The sequence below is a fragment of the Amphiura filiformis genome, chromosome 20, assembly GCF_039555335.1.
Source record: "Amphiura filiformis chromosome 20, Afil_fr2py, whole genome shotgun sequence".
Lineage (NCBI taxonomy): Eukaryota > Metazoa > Echinodermata > Ophiuroidea > Amphilepidida > Amphiuridae > Amphiura > Amphiura filiformis.
The window spans coordinates 14,523,674-14,542,410 of NC_092647.1; the positions used below are offsets into that span (position 1 = coordinate 14,523,674).

The 18,737-nt window shown below is 37.6% G+C and overlaps 1 protein-coding gene across 4 annotated transcripts; it reads right to left on the reverse strand.

Annotated features, from left to right (window-relative positions):
* Positions 1-18: 18 nt before the first annotated feature.
* LOC140142840 (uncharacterized) lies at positions 19-17,388 on the reverse strand. 4 transcript variants are annotated; one of them, XR_011857592.1, is made up of 2 exons: positions 17,205-17,388; positions 19-179 (listed from the first exon to the last, which is right to left on the reverse strand). XR_011857592.1 is itself a non-coding variant. In XM_072164857.1 (2 exons), the coding sequence occupies exon 2, from the start codon at positions 4,515-4,517 to the stop codon at positions 3,141-3,143; it is 1,377 nt and encodes a 458-aa protein (XP_072020958.1). In that variant the 5' UTR covers positions 4,518-4,570; positions 17,205-17,388; the 3' UTR covers positions 2,117-3,140. The 4 variants fall into 4 exon arrangements, 2 of the variants coding, with proteins under 2 accessions (XP_072020958.1, XP_072020957.1); XR_011857591.1 differs by having other exon boundaries at positions 17,201-17,388; XM_072164857.1 differs by lacking the exon at positions 19-179 and adding an exon at positions 2,117-4,570.
* Between the last annotated feature and the right edge of the window lie 1,349 nt (positions 17,389-18,737).

An 18,737-nucleotide genomic window follows, 5' to 3' on the forward strand; every position in this document is an offset into this window, starting at 1 on the left:
GAAGACTGAACCCACCGGGCTCATAACGTCTCAGTGATACCTTATCCACAGAAGCGACATGATACTATTAAGAAGTATTGGTCTTCAACATGTTCAAAAATGTTGCCTTGGTCTAGTGAGTCACCTTCCACCATGCCTTCAACTGGTAATCGATTGTTAAGTGTCTTGGTTCCTGTATACTATAAATGACAGATGTTTTAAGTACTGTAAGCAAATTAAAATTACAAATAAATGGTATAGAAAAGTATCGGAATATAATGTATATGTATCCAGCCATGCGCACATTTTTTTTGGAGGGGGGGGGGCTTTTTGAGAGTGAGCCCCCGGGGTAAGAGCAGGGGGGGAAAAGCAGGGGCTGCGGAAGATGAAGGGGCAGCAAGAAGAATTATTAAAGAAAAAAGGGGGGACAGAAGGGGCGGCAAGAAGAAAAAGGGTGGAAAATTATGGAAAACTAATACCTTTTGGGTCACCAAGAGGGCCACAGCTAGAGGCAGTGGGGTTAATTGTGGGGTGTAACACCTCTAATTCCTTAATAAATAAAAATATGTGAAATTTGGGCCAACCTTTTCCCACTGTTACTGCAAGGGGTGGCAAAATTTACATTTTCTTTAGCCCCCCGGCCAGGAGCAGCCACGATCGCCACTGACAGCAAACACAAAATGTTCTACGGAAAATATTTTTCAAAAATGTTTGCTAAAAAATATTTTTTTGTGATTTCATCTAAAACGTTTTAATTTTCATGACATTTAAATGTTATTAAAACGTCAAGCCCAAAACATGTTTATAACATTTTAAAAATATTTGTGTGTTTGTTGGGTAACATATGTGATGTGATCAAGCATAATCAGTTGGAACTCGGAAATATTCAATTTTCAGTTCCTTTTAAGATAGTAAAAGCATTTACAAAGCTGGATTTTGCAGAAAACCCCATTGAAATTGAGCAACCACTTCTAAAGATATGAGCAATTAAAGAGTTTCCAAAACAGAAGGAAACAAAAGGAAATATTTCCTTTGTTTGGCTCTATCTCAAAATCAATATTTTCGAGTTCCGACTGATTTTGCTTGATTGCATCACATATCATCTTCTAGCCTAACAGTGGGCCAAACAGCCAATGCAGGGGGGGGGGGCAAATGCCTCCCTGGCAGAACTCTTGCCCCCCCGCCCAAAAAAAAACCCCAAAATTATGAACATTTCCACTTTTTGCAGCAATTTTGCGCTAAATTTGTTGATTTAGCACCCCCTGCTAGATGTATATCAAAAGTGTATCAAATTGGACTTAGTCAAATTCTGGCTGCATACAGTGTATCAAAAGTGTATGAAATTGACTTTGCCTGTTTTTTAGTGTATGTAAAGTGTATCAAATTGAACTTAGTTAATTTTTGGTGGCTAGAGGTATATCAAAAGTGTATCAAATTGGGCTTTCATAAACTGACTTTTTGTAGTGTATCAAAACTGTATCAATAACTGATCACATGTCTAGATAATGACTCATCATTTTCAAATTTGCCCATGTGGCATGCATGCAGTTAACACCAGGATTTGCATTTGGAAATGTACTGTATTTTAGAGCAAATTATGGTGTTTTATTTATCATGATGAAGATACAAACATGCTTGTAGACTGCACATTAGGTTACAATGTAGTTGTAATCAGGGACTGTGATTCCAAAACAGAAGGAAACAAAAGGAAATATTTCCTTTGTTTGGCTCTATCTCAAAATCAATATTTTCGAGTTCCGACTGATTTTGCTTGATTGCATGATTGCATCACATATCATCTTCTAGCCTAACAGTGGGCCAAACAGCCAATGCAGGGGGGGCAAATGCCTCCAGTGCTGGCAGAACTCTTGCCCCCCCCCCCAAAAAAAACCCCAAAATTATGAAAAATTCCACTTTTTGCAGCAATTTTGCGCTAAATTTGTTGATTTAGCACCCCCTGATATTTCATTTTACCCCTAATGCCCCCGAAAAAAAATTCCTGGCACCGTCACTGGCTGTGACAAGCTTGTGGGAAATGATCTCAGTTGTACAAAAAATAGCAAATTGATTTCTTTTTCATTTATTTATTTATTTATTTACTTATTTTTCACAGATATGGAAACTCCTTAGATAGACATAAATTTATGTTAGGATCATTCGTTGTTGATTTTAAAAAACCCTGAAAATTAAATTTACCAACAAGTTCTAATGTTGTATGCAGAAGTGTTCACTTCATTATCAATTTAAGATTTAAAATATATTATGAAGTGAACACAAATCCTGATGTTGCCCTTTCTGGGAACAAAATGATTATTTTTGGTTAATTTTTTATTTCAATTTTTTTTTCAATCACGAATGATTCTAGCATTTGTTTCTAGGTCCTGGCACTCTCCAAATCTGAAAAAAATAAAATAAAAGCGCTTTTTTGTTGTTCTCAAACAGTAAAAACAACCAGTTTTTTGACCTTAGCTTTCGGCTAGCGCTAAGCCTTCAATGGAGGTGCTAGGTGATAAAAAACTAGAAACAGTAAGTACTGTGATGCGAGAAAATATTAATATATGTGCGGAAGTTGCTTTTTTCATTTAGGCAGTGGTTTGAATGATTTTAACTGGTGTTGCCAGCAGTTTTCACGGTTCGATCTGTCTGTGTGAGTTTGGTTTTTAAAACAATATTCAATTCCAGTGACTTTGAAGTGATTAAGTGTGTGTCTTGGTTGATTGAAATGAGTTGCAAGTCGAACTAGTGAAAACGTTCTAGGTGAGCGAAAAATAGTGTAGTGTTTAAGTTAAACTCTTTTTAATCATTTTATCTACCACTACGTATGAATATCCACTCGTATGAGTTGCAATTAATTGGATGGTTTTCGTCTGTGTGTTTGCAATTGATATCACTCCGGTGACCTCTCATGCGATCCTGCACCATTTTTGCTGAGTAGAGGTTTCACCAACATATTGGATGTTGCAGAGGGAGCATTCGATGAGGTAAATGACATTGCTGTGATGAACAAGTGATGGCCTGTTTTATTTGAAAAGGTTGTTATATGGCTGGTGAAAACATTTGTTTCTTTCATGTGATTGCAGTTTTTGCACCTTTTGGAATTGCAAGCGAATGAGCCCAAAGGTTCCGACTCTGTATCATCCAAACCATTTCTGACAGTATATTTATACTGATGGCTTTCCTTTAGTGTGAGTTCTAATGTGTCTGTTGAGGTTACTATGTCGTGCAAACCATTTCTGACAATATTCACACTGATATGGTTTCTCTTTGGTGTGAGTTTTGATATGGCTTTTCAGGGTAACACTTTGAGCAAAGCATTTATGACAATATTCACATTGATATGGTTTCTCTGTTGTGTGAGTTCTGATGTGTTGCTTGAGGTTGCCATGTTGTGCAAACCATTTCTGACAATATTTACACTGATATGGTTTCTCTTTGGTGTGAGTTTTGATATGGCTTTTGAGGGTATAACCATGTGCAAAATATTTATGACAATATTCACATTGATAGGGTTTCTCTTTTGTGTGAGTTCTGATGTGTTGCTTCAGGGTATAACTTTGTGCAAACCATTTCTGACAATACTCACACTGATACGGTTTCTCTTTGGTGTGAGTTCTGATATGGCTTTTAAGATCACTACTTCCTGCAAACCATTTTTGACAATACTCACACTGATAGGGTTTCTCTTTGGTGTGTATTCTGATGATGTGGTCTTTGAGATTGCTTTTTTGTGTGAACCATTTCTGACAAATCTCACACTGATGAGTTTGAATGTGTAATTTAAGAGAACCACTTTGTGCAAAGGATTTCTGACAATACTCACACTGATAGGGTTGCTCTTTGGTGTGAGTTTTGGTGTGAGTTTTGATATGGCGTTTAAGTTCACTACTTCCTACAAAACATTTCTGACAATATTCACACTGATAGGGTTTCTCTTTGGTGTGAGTTCTGATGATGTGATCTTTGAGATGGCTTCCTTGTGTGAAGCATTTCTGACAAATCTCACACTGATAAGGTTTCTCTTTGGTGTGAGTTCTGATGTGGGTTCTGAGGTTATCACATCGCACAAAGCATTTCTGACAAATCTCACACTGATAGGGTTTCTCTTTGGTGTGAGTTCTGATATGGTCTCTGAGATGCCATTTATGTAAGAAGCATTTTTCGCAATATTGACACTTATGATGCGGTTTTTCTTTGTGTATTCTGATGTGGCGGATAAGGGTAGATCTCTGTGCAAACAATTTCTGACAATAATCACACCGATAGGATTTCTCTCTGGTGTGACTTCTGATGTGTCTCTTGAGGTCACTAGTACATGCAAAGCATTTCTGACAATATTCACAATGATACTGTTTCTCTGTGTGTGTTCTGATGTGTTGGCTGAGGGTATCACTAATCATATTCATGCATAGTTTACTGTACTTCATCTTGTGTCTCTGTGTATGCCGTGACCATTTGTCAAAACAGTAAAAACGGATTTTACACCTTGTACATCTTAATGGTTGCAACTGAATTTTTGACATTTTGTTGGTATCCTTCATGACTTCATGTCCTTATTTAGAATCACTCTAACAGTGCTGGCAGCTAGCTTAACCTGCATTAAAAGAAAATACAAAAAATTTAGGGGCTGTTATTGTAAAGCTAAATTTATACTACACCCCCTGAGCAATATAGCGATTGCTTTTTAATCAATGAAGTAGAGCGCTTTTTGTTGGATTGGGAAAACGTGCTACCGTATTGGCCAAATTGTACCAATCCCTAATCGTTCAGCGATGGAGAATAAATTCAGCTTTAGAAACATAAAATGGCTGTAACCTCACATAGTATTCATGCACGACATAATGTACATGTACAAAAGTATATTTTTTGAAAGAAAAAGAGTAAGATCTAAATGTGAAAGTGTATATATTTTACATTGTACACTGGGAAATTTCATTTTGTTCCACTTTTTTTCTTTGCATGGTACTATACATTGTACTGCACATTCAACGTGCACGGTATGGATAAATACAGTGTTGCTATCGGCTTACGATATTGGCTATTGGGCTATCCATAAGGAACACTATCTCTAAGCCTAGGTTCGCTACCACTAATGTGTAAATCAAATGGGGATAAAATTTTTGCTATTTCTAAGTCCACAGAAAAGGGTTTGCTATACATGTACAAATCGGTCCGCTACTTCTAAGGTTCAAATATCACTATTATTAGGAATAATTTCAGTATCACTAGGAATTAGGAATAAGGTTTGCTTTATTTCGAATTCTAAACAAGGTTCATAGCTATCTATAAAATAAAGCTTTGTTGAATAAGATTTCCAATTAGGTTTGTTGATAAAACAAAAACTCACTAAAACAATATTTTGTCCTTTACATCGAAGGACTGGACATCGGGTATTATGGTCATCTGATCCACTTTCCTGGGAAACTGGTGTCCGGTCTTTCTTTGTCTCGTTTCTCGTCTTTAAAAGCGAATCGTAAATGTGGCTTAGAAAATATGTTTCCTCCTCTCTGTTTATGGTCTGCGCTCCCTCTGCTCCTTATTTCCATAGCTTCCCGAACTTAATGCTCCCGCCCTAGTCCGAATAATCAGACCCAGAACAAAATATTAATTTCTGACATGATCGTGTTCTGGGTCTGAACTGTTTCCATTCGAAATCTTGATGCCAAATTGGACAAAAGAAGCACATGGTCCTACTTCACAGTTTTTTAATACCCTATTCATGTTGCGTGAATCACTCTATTGTGGACCATCCTTTTGATACTTGAGTATTTGGACAAGCGGAACAGTTTTGACAGGCCCTTTGTTTACCACTCTGTTTGTAAACAAACGAGGAGGTCGAAAGTGTACTCCTCGGCGAATACGAAAGGCAGCGTAGTAGTACGGCACTACTCCCGCCCAAGGATTTTGGATTTGTCCCTGGTACATGACTGTGTAGTACATGATTTTCCCTGGTGACATGATAGACCTGCAATATAGTGCAGTGTTTTTTTTCATTTGCCTTTTTCACTTAATTATTTATAAGACCCCAACATTTTTAGGGAGGGGGTGATACCCTCTGTAAGCCTATTCCCCAATCCCTCACATTCACTACCCGGAGTCTGCACTCTAATCAAATCAACCAGCACTCAACTTGGGTAGTTAAACCTGGTACATAAATATTGCACAGTCCCTATCTCAGACATAAATCTTAGGAGCAGCAGCACACAAAATGTGTGTTTTATCACCTTTCTTTATGATATTATTTTGCAGTGAGCTACAAGTCTTTCAATTTGTATGAGTGTCCTTGACAAGTTGGTCATGAAAGGACTAAAAAGATAACTTAGCAGTCTACCCCTATGTATGGGATTTACATTGATTTTTTATGGTTATATGTATCAACCAGGGCTGTTGATTTTATTTATTTATTTTTTAATTCCAAGAACTGCTTTACCCAAAAATCAAAACGTATGTTATATACACTGTGAAAATTTCAAAGAAAAAATTTGGTAAAATCATGGCGAAAAAACCTGTTGAATTCTGACAACCTTATTTTGATAAATTTTTAGCCATAGATAAAGTGACATCATAAGTATTTAGATTGTATTCAAAAGTTGTAGAAACATAAAAACTGCTATGTCAATGATGGTCACAGAATTCTGAAAAAGACATGCCCATAACTTTGCTAATTTTTGTCCCACACTACAGACATGGTTGACGTTGACGTTGACCCCTCATTTATTAAGTTAAATAATCACCTTTTTAAACAAAACAATTTTTGGCGATCTTTTCTTTTAGACCACCCAAGCTATATAAGGTTAAAATAACGAATTTATCAAATTACACTTTTGCATCAACGTTAAACATGTTTTTAGCTGTACAAACATACCTTTTAATGTTGTTGAACAAGCTTTATTTTGTTCCAAAATCCATGTTTTTATGGCAATCTTTGACAATGCAAAACCAGTTATAATGCAAACTCCAAAACTTTTGCGTAACACAAGCACTTGATGTACGCTCATTTTGACGGTGATTTACGCTCGCGTATCAAGCATGTTTTACTGCATGACACAATTCTGCATTTATTCAAGATGGCGAATTTCTCAAAAAATGCGATGTACACATATGTATCTTTCTTTACAAAATTCCCTCATTTCACAAATTCTTTGCCACTTTCCACTCTCCCACTGCAATAAATATGCTTTACATTTCCAAATCTTTCTTTGCTTTCTATGCTAATATTACATTATTGTTTTTTAATGAAAAAAGTATCCAAACGGTTACATTGCAGCACATTACATCAAAGCTCCATTGACCATTGATTGGGCACCCCATTCCTTTTTTACAGGAATTTTTATTATGCGATGCTGATTTTATGAAGGTATGTTTTTTGCTTTTCCGCTAAAAATTGTTTTTGAGACAAATTTAAAACATCATAGCAATAGCCCTTTTAATTTGTTTTCAAAAAGTTGTTTTAATCTTGTTTACCCCATAAATTCCCTCATTTATCGAAGCCCTGTGCTCCTTCCATGGCTTCCAATATGGCTTGAAGCGCTTGGCAACTGTTTAGCCTTTAAAAGTAATAATTTAGTTCCTATAGAGCTCAGGTGGTCTAAAGGAAAAGATTGCCACAATTTCTATGTGAAATATCCTACTTGAACATTTTATGATCATCCCTACCTATTAATGTAGGCCCTACACTACATGAACAACATGACAATATAATGGATAATGCAAATGAATTTGGGGTTCATACGTGATTGGTCGAGAGCCGGGCATAAACAGCGTTTATGCCCGGTGTACCGGATGTGCGATCGCCGGGTAGGAAAAATGAAGGAAAATCATGACTTTTAATAATGTTACTTGCAATTTTTTGTTATTATTTTGATGAAATAAGAATTACAAAATGTTCTTGTATGTATGAACGGGGTTCATTCATATATTTTCATGACTAAATGGTTGTTCATACATACACGCTATGTAACAGCGCGCGTGATTGGTCGAGAGCCGGGCATAAACAGCGTTTATGCCCGGTGTCCCGGATGTTAGATCGCCGGGTAGGAAAAGTGCAGGAAAATCGTGCATTTTAGTAACCTTTTTGTTATTATTTTGATGAAATAAGAATCACAAAATGTTTTGGTATGTATGTATGAACTGAGTTCATTCATATATTTTCATGACTAAGCGGTTGTTTATGCCCTCGGGCATAGCGGCCCCTCAGGCATAAACAACCGCTTTAGTCATGAAAATATATGAATAAACCCCTAATTCATCCATATATTTTCATGACTAAACGATTGTTTATGCCTGTGGGCTTTACAACGTTGTCGTGCAAATATGAATGAACCCCATTCATACATACGCAATCTATCGTGTGAACTTGGATGTGCGTGACCATTGCATACATTACTCGGGCTAGCGTAAATGGCTTGCGGGCATACGCATACATGTAAGCCAGGCATAAACGTTGTTTATGCCCACCTGGCATGGCACCTATCGCCCAATCATGCATGCTGTTATATAGCTTATAAATGTTTATAGTTCTATGTAATTCACGGCCCTGCATTTCATATCGCTTTAATAAGAGTTCAATGCCCTGTCATCAACAGAGGGCGGTAATCCCACGGTAAAGAAGAATGTCCCAATGTCTGGTGAACCACGCTAATGAGCTGGTCAGTAACCATTGTGATGTGCCCTGAGTAATTTGATTTAATTTAATTATTTAACTTTGTTTACAAGCTGAAAGTATTTCATGAGATGGGAAACCCCTTGTATGCAAGATAAGATAATGGTGTGGAAAGTCGTTTTGGAATTCCCCAAATTATTGTAAACAAAGTCAGAGCTATGTTTGGAACTTGAAAGCCCCAGTTCATTATTGCACCATCAGGAAAACCACCCAGGAAGTGATGTAATGTGAATGTGTATAATTAATCTTGGGAAATCCCAAGATTGCAGCAATGTTGTGAAAATGTGATTGAAGTAATGGTTTATTAATAGATGATGGGTTTTTGCATGAGTACTGATATAAAAAGTTGAAGGCTTTTGTTGGGACTTTACAGAATGTCATGTGAGATTGAAAACTCCACATGTGTGTGATGGTCTTCGTGCTTCAAAAAAGAAGTACATTTTAACCAGTTTATATAGCCAGTAATTGAGCTAATTTTAATACAGCAACGAAGAAGACAGTGAGCACACAAAAGTGCTCTTCCTTATCAAAGGATTAAAAGTTCTTCTGTCAAATTGCTGGAGTTTGCTGGATTTGTGAAGGCCACGCATCTGTCAAAAAACAGCAGAGCTGTGTTAAAGAAACCTGTTCCCTGGAAAAAGAGTGATTGGTGAAAGAAACACCATTTTTGGAGAAAGCAGCGCAAGGAGATATATTTGTGGATAAAGCAGCGCAAGGAGATATATTTGTGGAGATAGCAGTGCAAAGGAGATTGGAGGAAGCATCATCATTTTCGTATGAGGATTTTATACGCAATGGATTTATAAATGCAAGTGTACTATGGACTTCGCTGATTTTCGCGGACAAGAATAAGGATATATTACATCAGTCTTCCAGAATATTGCAAGAACTCTAGAATCACCAACAAGAAGACCGCTGGTTAAGTACCTGTAGAATAAAACTGATTGTGTGATTTTATTGTAATTGTTGTTATATGTACCAAGCATACTTTGTTTTCAATTAAAGACTTAGATTATGTTAGCTTAATCAAACAGTGTATTTGTGTTGTGCATTCGTGTGAGTTCGGGTAAAAGGTGATTTTGGCCTTGAGTCAAGTACTGCTCGTAACAAAATTGGGGGCTCGTCCGGGAAATACACTGTAAAAAAGTTGACATTAATTTCCTGAGTCTTAAAAGTGAAAGTACAGTATGGCAGAGTTCAAAACAGAAGAGTTTCTAGAAACTATAGATTGGGAGAAGTTTGATAAGTTGAAGAAACCTGATTTATTAGCATTTGCAAAATACTATGAATTGGATGTAAAGCAAGCCAACAGAAAACAAATAATCAAAAATGCCTTGATTGAAGTTTTGGTTGATGAAGAGTATTTTGAGGAATCCATTTTGGACAAGAGAAAAGAGGTCAAAACTGAAATCGGGATGCAGTTAAGTTGAAAGAACTAGAAGTTCAGGTGGAAATGGAAAAATGAAAATGCAATTGCAGTTGGACATGCAAAAGCTAGATATGCAAAATAAAGAAAAGCAAGAAAGATTAGATATGGATAACAAAGAGAAACAAGAACGGCTAGACATTGAAAAACAAAAACTAGCAATGGAAGAAAAAAGCACGCTAAGAAAAGATGGCGCTTGAGCACCACAAATTAGAAATGGAAGAAAAGGAAAAACTAGCAAAAATTCAAATGGAAGCACATTTGAAAGAAAAAGAAATTGAGTTTGAACAAGAGAAGTTGGCTAAGCTAGGTGACAAATACTCATCAAGTTTCTCCTCAAAGTCAAAGTCAGGCTTTGACGTTACAAAGTATGTAAAGCTTGTGCCTAAATTCAAAGAAAAAGAAGTTGACGAGTACTTTCAACATTTTGAAAAGGTAGCTACAAATTTGAAATGGCCTCCAGAGCATTGGACCCTACTGTTACAAAGTAGTTTTGTGGGAAAGGCCAGGGAAACTTACTCAGCTCTACCAATAGAGAAGTGTAATAATTATGAAGAAGTCAAACAGGCAGTCCTTAAGGCCTATGAACTGGTGCCTGAAGCATACAGACAAAAGTTCAGAGATTCAAGAAAGCAAGCAGATCAAACGCATGTAGAATTTGCTAGAGTAAAAGAACAAATGTTTGACAGGTGGCTTGGTTCAAAAGTCAAAAGTCAAAGATGATTTCGGCCAACTTAAGCAATTGGTTCTTATAGAAGAGTTCAAGAAATGTGTCCACGTTGACATTAAAACCCATTTGGATGAAAGCGCTAGCAAAATTAAGACGCTAAATGAGGCAGCGACAATGGCGGACGACTATGGTTTAACTCACAAATTGAATGGGAGTAGATTTGGTCATAACAGAAGTTATTCAAACAGGTTCAGCCATAATCAACCTAGAACAAATCAGGGTGGTACACAAGAAGGGAGATCTCAGTCTAATTCACAGCATAGTGCTGGTGGTAGAGGGACCCCAGGGAGTTCAGGTAACAAAGCAAAATTTGGGACTGAATTTAAATCCAAAGTAACTTGTACTCACTGTAAGAGACCAGGGCATACGATGACCCAGTGTTATTTCTTAAAAGGCAGACAAGATGCACAAAAACAGCAGCAAACTGCTGGTAATACTGTGGGATGTGCAGTGTCACTTGAGTCAAAGAAAAAAGTCAGTCAAATCAAGAAACAAGAATTCCCACAAAAGGGAGGTGAGACCGACAAGGTGTGTGAAGAATTTGAACCATTTGTGTTGGAGGGAGTAGTATCACTTGGTGAGAATGGTAGTCCAAAGCCCATCAAGATTGTGCGAGATACGTGTTGTGCACGGTCTATGATTCTGGAAGGAACTTTGCCCTTTAATGAGGATAGTTCAGCAGGTAATGCTTTGATCCAGGGTATTGGGATGGAGATACTTAATGTACCTCTCCACAAAATTAACTTGACATCTGACTTAATTTCTGGTCCTGTAACCATAGGAGTTAGACAGGAATTGCCAGTCAAAGGAGTGTCCATGTTGCTAGGAAATGATCTGGCAGGGGGGAAGGTTTTTCCTGACCCAATAGTCATAGATAAGCCCTGTATACAGGATGATAATAGTGAGGAAGAGGAGATATTTCCTGCATGTGCAGTGACACGGGCAATGAGTAAGAGAGCCTCATTAGAAACAATTGAGGACAACCAAATTGATGACATAGGCAACAGTTTGGAAGACACATTTGTGTCAAAGTTGAATGAGAAAGAAGATAAACTTCCTTCTCCAGGGGATAAAAAGACCCCTCAAAATGACACAGCCTCTGAGCATGAACAAATTGGGGAAACATTGAGAGACCCATTAAGTCATGACAAGCTAATTCTGGAGCAACAAAATGACCCAGAACTCAAAGAGATCAATCAAAGGGCATTGACCCTAGAAGAAGCAGAACAAAATTCTGTTTGTTTTTACAAACAAGATGGTGTGCGAATGAGAAAATGGCGCCCCTTGATGTACCTGCCGATGAAGAGTGGAAGGTAGTGCACCAAATTGTGGTACCAAAAGTATATACCACACTGAAGTAATTAACATAGCACATGATAGTCCCATGGCAGGGCATTTGGGTGTTAAGAAAACTCATGAAAGAATTCTGAGACATTTCTGGTGGCCCACTCTCAGAAAAGATGTTTCTGAATATTGCAAAACATGTCACATATGCCAAGTAGTAGGGAAGCCAAATCAGAAAATACCTCCTGCTCCTTTAAAGCCAATTCCAGCCTTTGATGAACCATTTAGTAGGGTTATTATTGATTGTGTAGGCCCCCTACCAAAGACTAAGTCAGGTAATCAATACCTTCTGACAATTATGTGTGCGTCAACACGCTTTCCTGAAGCCATACCCTTGAGAAATATTAAAGCAGTGACTATAGTGAAAGCTTTAACGAAGTTCTTCACATTTGTGGGGCTCCCCAAGTCCATACAGTCAGACCAAGGATCAAACTTTACTTCTGGAGTATTTCAGCAGGTCATGTATCAATTAGGTATAGAACAGTATACCTCAAGTGCTTACCATCCAGAATCACAAGGTGCACTAGAAAGGTTCCACCAAACTTTGAAAAACATGATCAGAACATACTGTTTGGAATTTCAGAGGGACTGGGATGAGGGAGTACACTTGTTGTTGTTTGCTGCTAGGGAAGCTGTTCAGGAAACTTTAGGATTTAGTCCTTTTGAGTTAGTGTTTGGACACACAGTGCGCGGGCCCTTGAAGTTGTTGAAAGAAAAGTGGCTCAATGAGAAATCAGATATCAATTTATTGGATTATGTCTCCAATTTTAAGCATAGGCTTAACAGAGCAACTGATATCGCCAAGGAAAACTTGAAACAGGGTCAGGCCAAAATGAAACAATGGTATGATAAGCATGCCAAAGAAAGAGTGTTCAAACCAGGTGACAAAGTTCTAGTACTATTTCCAATTCCAGGACACCCATTACAAGCCAGATATCATGGCCCATGTGAGGTAGAGTCAAAAGTGGGTGAAGTAGATTACATTATCAAGACTCCTGGTAGACGCAAGAGCAGGCAGTTATGCCACATAAATATGCTCAAAGAGTATGTTGAAAGAAGTGACAGTGGCATTCCAAAACCTGTGTGTACAGTAAAACATGCTGATAATGTAGACAAACATGCCGATGTAGACAAAATCGCCAATGTAGACAAGAGTAAAGATGACAATTCTGATGTCACATTTGACCAGGATAAAGAGCTGGAGCACAAAGAGTATAATGTAAAATTGAACAATTCTGATGTGCTCACTAATTTGGACTCAAAGTTAGGTCATCTTTCTCAAGATCAACAAAGTCAAATTGCAAATTTGATTCACAAATTTGACAATATATTTCCTGATACGCCAAGTAGAACAAATGCTGCATTTCATGATGTAGATGTTGGTGATACTAAACCAATTAAGCAGCATCCTTACAGAGTTAATCCATTGAAAATGGAACATCTCAGAAATGAGATCAATTACATGCTAGACAATGATATCATAGAACCAAGTAGTAGTGAGTGGAGTTCACCATGCATTCTTGTTCCCAAGCCTGATGGTTCATACCGATTGGTCGCAGACATGAGAGCTGCAAATGTTCATTCAAAGACAGACTCGTACCCAATTCCAAGAATTGATGATTGCATAGACAAAATTGGGAATGCAAAATTTGTTAGCAAATTTGATCTTTTGAAAGGGTACTGACAGGTTCCACTCACAGACCGTGCCAAAGAGATTTCTGCATTTTGTACACCATTTGGTCTTTACCAATACAAAGTTATGCCATTTGGGTTGAAAAATGCACCCGCAACATTTCAGAGAATGGTAAATCAAATTGTGGCAGACATAGAGGGATGTGAAGCGTATGTAGATGATTTGATTGTGTACAGTCAAACTTGGGAACAACACATGGAACAACTCCATCAATTGTTTAAGAAGCTGTCTGAAGTACAGTTGACAGTCAATCTGGTAAAAAGTGAGTTTTGCCATGCCACAGTCACATACTTAGGATATGTTGTAGGTCAAGGTCAGGTGAAACCTATCAAAGCCAAAGTTGAAGCAATTGAGCAATACCCCACACCTGTATTAAAACAAGAAGGCACTCATGGGATTTCTAGGAATGGTTGGCTATTATAGAAAGTTCTGTCCAAACTTTTCAGAGATAGCAAGTCCTTTGACTGATTTGTTGAAGAAAGATGCAAAATTCATTTGGGCAGAACAGTGTGAAAATGCTTTTCACAAAGTCAAATCAATACTCATGAGTTCACCAGTACTTACTGCACCTGATTTTCAGAAGCAGTTCAAGTTGACTGTTGATGCCAGTGACATAGGCTGTGGAGGTGTTGTGATGCAAGAGGGTGAAGATCAAATAGATCACCCCATTTGTTACTTTTCAAGGAAATTCAACAAGCACCAGAGAAATTACTCCACAATTGAGAAGGAGTGTCTAGCATTGCTATTAAATTTAGCATTGCTACATTTTGATGTGTATTTGGGTACCACAGTATACCCTGTGCTTGTTTTCACAGATCACAATCCCCTCACCTTCATCAACAGGATGAAGAACAAAAACCAAAGACTGGTGAGGTAGAGTTTGACCTTGCAAGAGTACAATCTGGACATCAAACATATTAAGGGAAAACACAATGTAATGGCTGATGCCCTGTCCAGAATTGCATAAAAGGGGCTGATAAACAAAAATTCCTTTTAAAAGGGAACTTGTGTGACAAGTAGTCACTGTGTATGATGAGTTAAATACTCAAAGTTGATAAAATGTTGAAGTTGATGTAAAAGAAGAAAGCATTTAAGAAAGTTTTCATTACATTCGAACTTTCTTCTTTTAAGGGGAGGGTGTGATGTGCCCTGAGTAATTTGATTTAATTTAATTATTTAACTTTGTTTACAAGCTGAAAGTATTTCATGAGATGGGAAACCCCTTATGCGTGCAAGATAATGGTGTGGAAAGTCGTTTTGGAATTCCCCCAAATTATTGTAAACAAAGTCAGAGCTATGTTTGGAACTTGGAAAGCCCCAGTTCATTATTGCACCATCAGGAAAACCACCCAGGAAGTGATGTAATGTGAATGTGTATAATTAATCTTGGGAAATCCCAAGATTGCAACAATGTTGTGAAAATGTGATTGAAGTAATGGTTTATTAATATATGATGGGTTTTTTGCATGAGTACTGATGTAAAAAGTTGAAGGCTTTTGTTGGGACTTTACAGAATGTCATGTGAGATTGAAAACTTCACATGTGTGTGATGGTCTTCGTGCTTCAAAAAAGAAGTACATTTTAACCAGTTTATATAGCCAGTAATTGAGCTAATTTTAATACAGCAACGAAGAAGACAGCGAGCACACAAAAGTGCTCTTCCTTATCAAAGGATTAAAAGTTCTTCTGTCAAATTGCTGGAGTTTGCTGGGTTTGTGAAGGCCACGCATCTGTCAAAAAACAGCGGAGCTGTGTTAAAGAAACCTGTTCCCTGGAAAAAGAGTGATTGGTGAAAGAAACACCATTTTTGGAGAAAGCAGCGCAAGGAGATATATTTGTGGATAAAGCAGCGCAAGGAGATATATTTGTGGAGATAGCAGTGCAAAGGAGATTGGAGGAAGCATCATCATTGTCGTATGAGGAATTGATACGCAAGGATGTATACATGCAAGTGTACTATGGACTTCGCTGATTTTCGCGGACAAGTGAATAAGGATATATTACATCAGTCGTCCAGAACATTGCAAGAACTCTAGAATCACCAACAAGAAGACCGCTGGTTAAGTACCTGTAGAATAAAACTGATTGTGTGATTTTATTGTAATTGTTGTTATATGTACCAAGCATACTTTGTTTTCAATTAAAGACTTAGATTATGTTAGCTTAATCAAACAGTGTATTTGTGTTGTGCATTCGTGTGAGTTCGGGTAAAAGGTGATTTTGGCCTTGCCTTGAGTCAAGTACGGCTCGTAACACCATGGAAAAAGCTTGTTTCCGGCACAAATTGACTAGTAACTTTCACAAATTTCTAGATAGGCCTACAATTACGAGAAGGTTGTGCGATGAAATCTAGTCATTTGTTTTAGTTATTCCTCATGAAAATTAATGTCATATTGATGACATCATAGTTACCGTACTCGTATTTTGTTCATTTTGTCATTTTGAAACGTTCCAAAGATACACAAAATCTGGGTCAAAAGACATATAAAACTTTTAGAAATATTGAAATATGGCTTATAAATAACGCTAATAAAATCATTTGAGTTGATCAAGTAATCGCTTTTTACGATTTTCAAAGCAATGCATAATCGATGATTCTGCATGTAATAAAATATTTTTTTCACTTCAGTAAGCTCGTCTTTTGACCAACGTTCATTATTGATCAAGGTTTCTATTGTATGCAGTTGACATCAAAGAACCACAGTGGATGAGCTTGTGCATTGAATTGGATTACACATGGGTTATTCATATTCAGGTCCTGCTAGTCCTCCTGCCACTTCACTAAGGAGTTAAGATCCTGGCCCTGGGGAGTGAGTGGTCGATGTCGTTGATGATTTGACGGTATACATGTACGCATATATATATATGTACGACACAGTCGTCAGCAAATAATCTGACATTGGAGTTGGGAACTGATATTAAGGGGCAGGTCATTTAGGGAGCGATCGTTATTTATGGCAGGGGGAATGGGTAAATTTAGGGGGAACACAAAATTTTTTGGGGTCTGGAGGGGGGGGAACCTGAAATTTTAGTTGAACCAGGAGGGGGGATTGTTAAATTTTAAATGGAGAAAATTGGGAAAACAAGGGGAACGCGAAAATTTTGAGCGGACGCGAGGGGGAACGCGAAATTTTGTGTCGATATTTTTGCCAAAACACCCATTCCCCCTGTCGTAAATAACGATCGGTCCCTTATGTACGTCAAAAAGAGGAGGGGGCCAAGCTTAAGCACCGTCGACCATCACCTCAAAAAACATGACCAATATACGAGGACTGCACTACCACCGTCCATGAATTGAATGATGATACAAGCATGACAAGCATGACAAGGTCAAGGTCAAGGAAGAAGAAAGAAATTTTTTAAGCTTACCTACAAAATCACAAAATGCGTAACTTGACGAGTCCCTTTGACAACTAGTAATCACTGTCACACTGTACTGATCGATCTGCTGATCAGATGTTAAGATACCATGAGATTTTCAAGTACAGTGGTCAGAAATTCCAATTTATTTTTAAAATTAAAATACCACGAATGCGATTTTAAAATGGAACACGGGCTGTCTTTTAAATTTTTGGCCGGTTCCGGTAAAATACAGAAAGTTTTTGAGGTATTATGGGCTGCTCTTTGGACTAATAATCAGAAAGAGTAGCGAATTATAGCTAAAATAAAAGTGTAAAGCCTGTGCATGAATTTGAATCACTAAAAAAGTCGCATTTTTATAATTATCGATAAAATAGGTCCGCGTATTAAAAAATGGACAGAAACGGGTTTACAGTCATGAGAGCATGTCAAAAACAGTGAGGGCGCTGTTTAGCGGCTCCTACTGGGAAAACGAGGTGGAAGACTACCCATACATTGAAACATATGTTAAACTTTCATCGATTTGCAATCGACTGGTTATCATTAAAATTCTCAGAAAGCGCCGAAAAGGCCTTAAAACGAATAAATAAAACTGGTGTTTTTACACGTATTTCAATGGGACGATTATTTAGTGGTGTGCGCCCTTCGAAGGGCCTAGGAGTAAAACCGTGCTTTTCAGAGATTCAGCCCAAATTGAAATGGCTATTGATTAAATTGCAGTTTTTCGATTTAAATAGATGGTTTACATGTTAGTGAATATATTTAATGCGTTTTAGATGCAAGTCGCGCTAAGAGTATTCCCTCAGAGGCCTTCAAAGTTCAAGAAATTGCCACAAATTGTGTGAAAACAAGATTTGTTGGATTTGAAGCAATTGGGCTTCAGGTGACAAATCGGTGCATGCCTTTTAAAGCTGCCAAATCTTGGTTTTGTAGGGGGCGGGGGGGGGGGGGGGTTATAAAATCATTAACAGTAGACCCTTGCAATTATGAAACATAATTTACTCTCATTTAAAACAGAATTTTATCAGAAAGACGGTCAAAAACTATCTAGAGAATTGGAATTCAATGCAAATTTAGAAGAATAAGCATGAATGGTCAAAATGTTGACAATTTGCCTATTTTCGGAATCCACCATAGAACTTTGAAAGGCTAGTTCTCTTGATGTGAATGTCACAGGGCACTTAAATTTTGAGTGTTTTACTCAAAACATTTTATATTTCAAGAAAAAGATAAAAGAACTCAATTTTATGAACATCAGAATTCCTTGAAGGGGCACACCACTAAATCAATGCGCCATTTGTGCAACCCTACTAAGTTCCGGTAAAATACAGAAAGTTTTTGAGGTATTATGGGCTGCTCTTTGGACTAATAATCAGAAAGAGTAGCGAATTATAGCTAAAATAAAAGTGTAAAGCCTGTGCATGAATTTGAATCACTAAAAAAGTCGCATTTTTATAATTATCGATAAAATAGGTCCGCGTATTAAAAAATGGACAGAAACGGGTTTACAGTCATGAGAGCATGTCAAAAACAGTGAGGGCGCTGT

Excerpts from the sequence above, each read along its gene's own strand:
- LOC140142840 (XM_072164857.1), bottom strand. The coding sequence starts at position 4,517 with ATGAAGGATACCAACAAAATGTCAAAAATTCAGTTGCAACCATTAAGA.